At 45.0% G+C, this 1,999-nt stretch overlaps 1 protein-coding gene across 1 annotated transcript in view; it reads left to right on the forward strand.

Annotated features, from left to right (window-relative positions):
- Window positions 1-1,448, forward strand: part of LOC119337532 (organelle RRM domain-containing protein 2, mitochondrial-like) — a 5,942-nt gene extending 4,494 nt beyond the window's left edge. The window contains exon 4 of the mRNA XM_037609700.1: window positions 958-1,448. Within this exon, the coding sequence (XP_037465597.1) occupies window positions 958-1,080 (123 nt within the window). The 3' untranslated portion in view covers window positions 1,081-1,448. The remainder of the gene's footprint in view (window positions 1-957) is intronic.
- Window positions 1,449-1,999: the final 551 nt, after the last annotated feature.

The raw sequence follows: 1,999 nt of genomic DNA on the forward strand, positions 1-1,999 counted from the left end.
CCCCAAACACACACATTGTAGATAAAGCATTTTAATGCATATCATTTTAGTTCTGGAGTAGCCTGACTACCTTCAGGGAATCAGAATACTGCAATTCAAAGTTCGTTCTTCCGAAAAGTACAGCCTTATGTTCAATCATGGTTTATAAGGTGGTAAAGCGAGCACCACCCACTCTGACGCCTAAGCGCCTAAAGCAGGCATATTTCTAAGGCGCTGTCAGGGCGCCTTATCGCTTAAGCGTCTGAAGCAGGACTCTTTATAAACAATGTGTTCAATACATAATTACATAGTAAGAATATTCGGATGCTACGTGCATGATTAGTGGATTACTTCCATTCTATGCGGGTTTTAAACAATTCTGAGACCATTTAGAAAATAAAATATATATTGCACCATTAATAGAAAAAACTAGTCCAACTGGAGATGAGCCACGTGGGCGAGATACCAGAAATTCACTCCTGACACTGACCGGATTTGAACCCTGGTCACGAGGGATGCACCGGTGCGGCCCTACCACTGGGCTATTGCCAAGTTCTCACATATTGCACTATTATGCTTTTATCTACTGGGTGTACGTTTACTCTCTTTCTCAGTGGTTGAACATGGACTACGCTCCCACTGACTAGTATTATGAAGAATGAAGTAGTTGTTAAGTAATGGAGGCTTACTTTGTTCTCTTCTGGATAAATATTTCCTGACAAGTTACTGCCCATACACTGCTTGAGCCTTTTCTTTTGTTACTTGTAGGCAATTAGTTGACATGCTTTAACTAAGGGCCTTTAAATAATTGTGTATTGACACAAGAAAAACATATATAATTAATGTGGTTTGATTGTCTGAAAGGTCTTGCGGGGATCCATGGCTCTCTTGGACTCTTGCGTAAAGCAATGTTTGCGTTAATAATATGTAAGTTATTTTGATTTCTTCGAAGTTTGACGCAGCTTAATTTGTATGCAGTTTCTGGATGGATGGGTTATTTTTGCCGAATATGCTAGACCCAGACCACCGCCGCAGATGGGAGGGGCAACTCCGCAGCCACAACAATCATGGGGCACTCCTGGTTCCTGGGGCTCACAGTAGATGAAGGGACGATCATTCTATCTGGTTGTGCGCCTGACAGCGTATCAACCAGCCATCGCAGTCTACATTTAGATCATAGCTACCATCGTGTTGTCCCAGGTGTGAACACCCTTGCCTGATCCAATATTCTTGTCGTGTTGGACTGGTCGTTTACGGCCTCCACATGGAGAAGCACTTGTGGAACCTTATATGGACCAAGCAGGTATTACTGTCAGCATGCAACAGCTTCGGACCATTGCTAATAATGTCTTCTTGTCCCTTTTATTTGAATTGTCGTAAGCCTTATCAGCTGGTCATGGCATGTGCTGCTCTTGTACTGCTGGATAATGAATCATAGCTCGGAATAAGAACACGTTTGCAAGCGAATCTCGAACTGAATTCCCCATGATCTAATCTGTTCAGCTGATGGTGACGTGGATCTGTGCAGCGCACGCGTCTGTGTATCGTATCGCGTGCCTGTTCCTGATTTGGATTTGGTTTTTGCCAGCTTATGATGTTATCTGAACTATCATCTGTACCATGAACCCTGTGTTTCCTGGTATGGTCTGCACTTTTTACTGTATGTACGCCTGTCATCTGTTGTTACTATCATCGGTACACCTGTGATCCTTGGCGTTGTTCCTCGCCACTGCTATCTACCTATGATTACTGATGATCTGAGGATACCGGTTACCGACATGGTGTCCTCTTCTAGCTGTGCATTCCAGTCAGTCAGTGGCATTGACTGTGCCGTCCATGAACCATAAGCTGCTTGCCTGATAGAGAGAGCGACCGCAATACTGATGCGTCCATCAGAACCCTGGAAACTTGCCTGCCCTCGCCGGCCAACGACCACCTGCATCGTCAACCACGCCGGTGCCGACGCCGCTCCGTGCTCTCGTGGCATCATAATATCTGCTCTACCTGTAGAGGGCATCGT

Source organism: Triticum dicoccoides, chromosome 7B (assembly GCF_002162155.2).
Source record: "Triticum dicoccoides isolate Atlit2015 ecotype Zavitan chromosome 7B, WEW_v2.0, whole genome shotgun sequence".
Classification (NCBI taxonomy): domain Eukaryota; kingdom Viridiplantae; phylum Streptophyta; class Magnoliopsida; order Poales; family Poaceae; genus Triticum; species Triticum dicoccoides.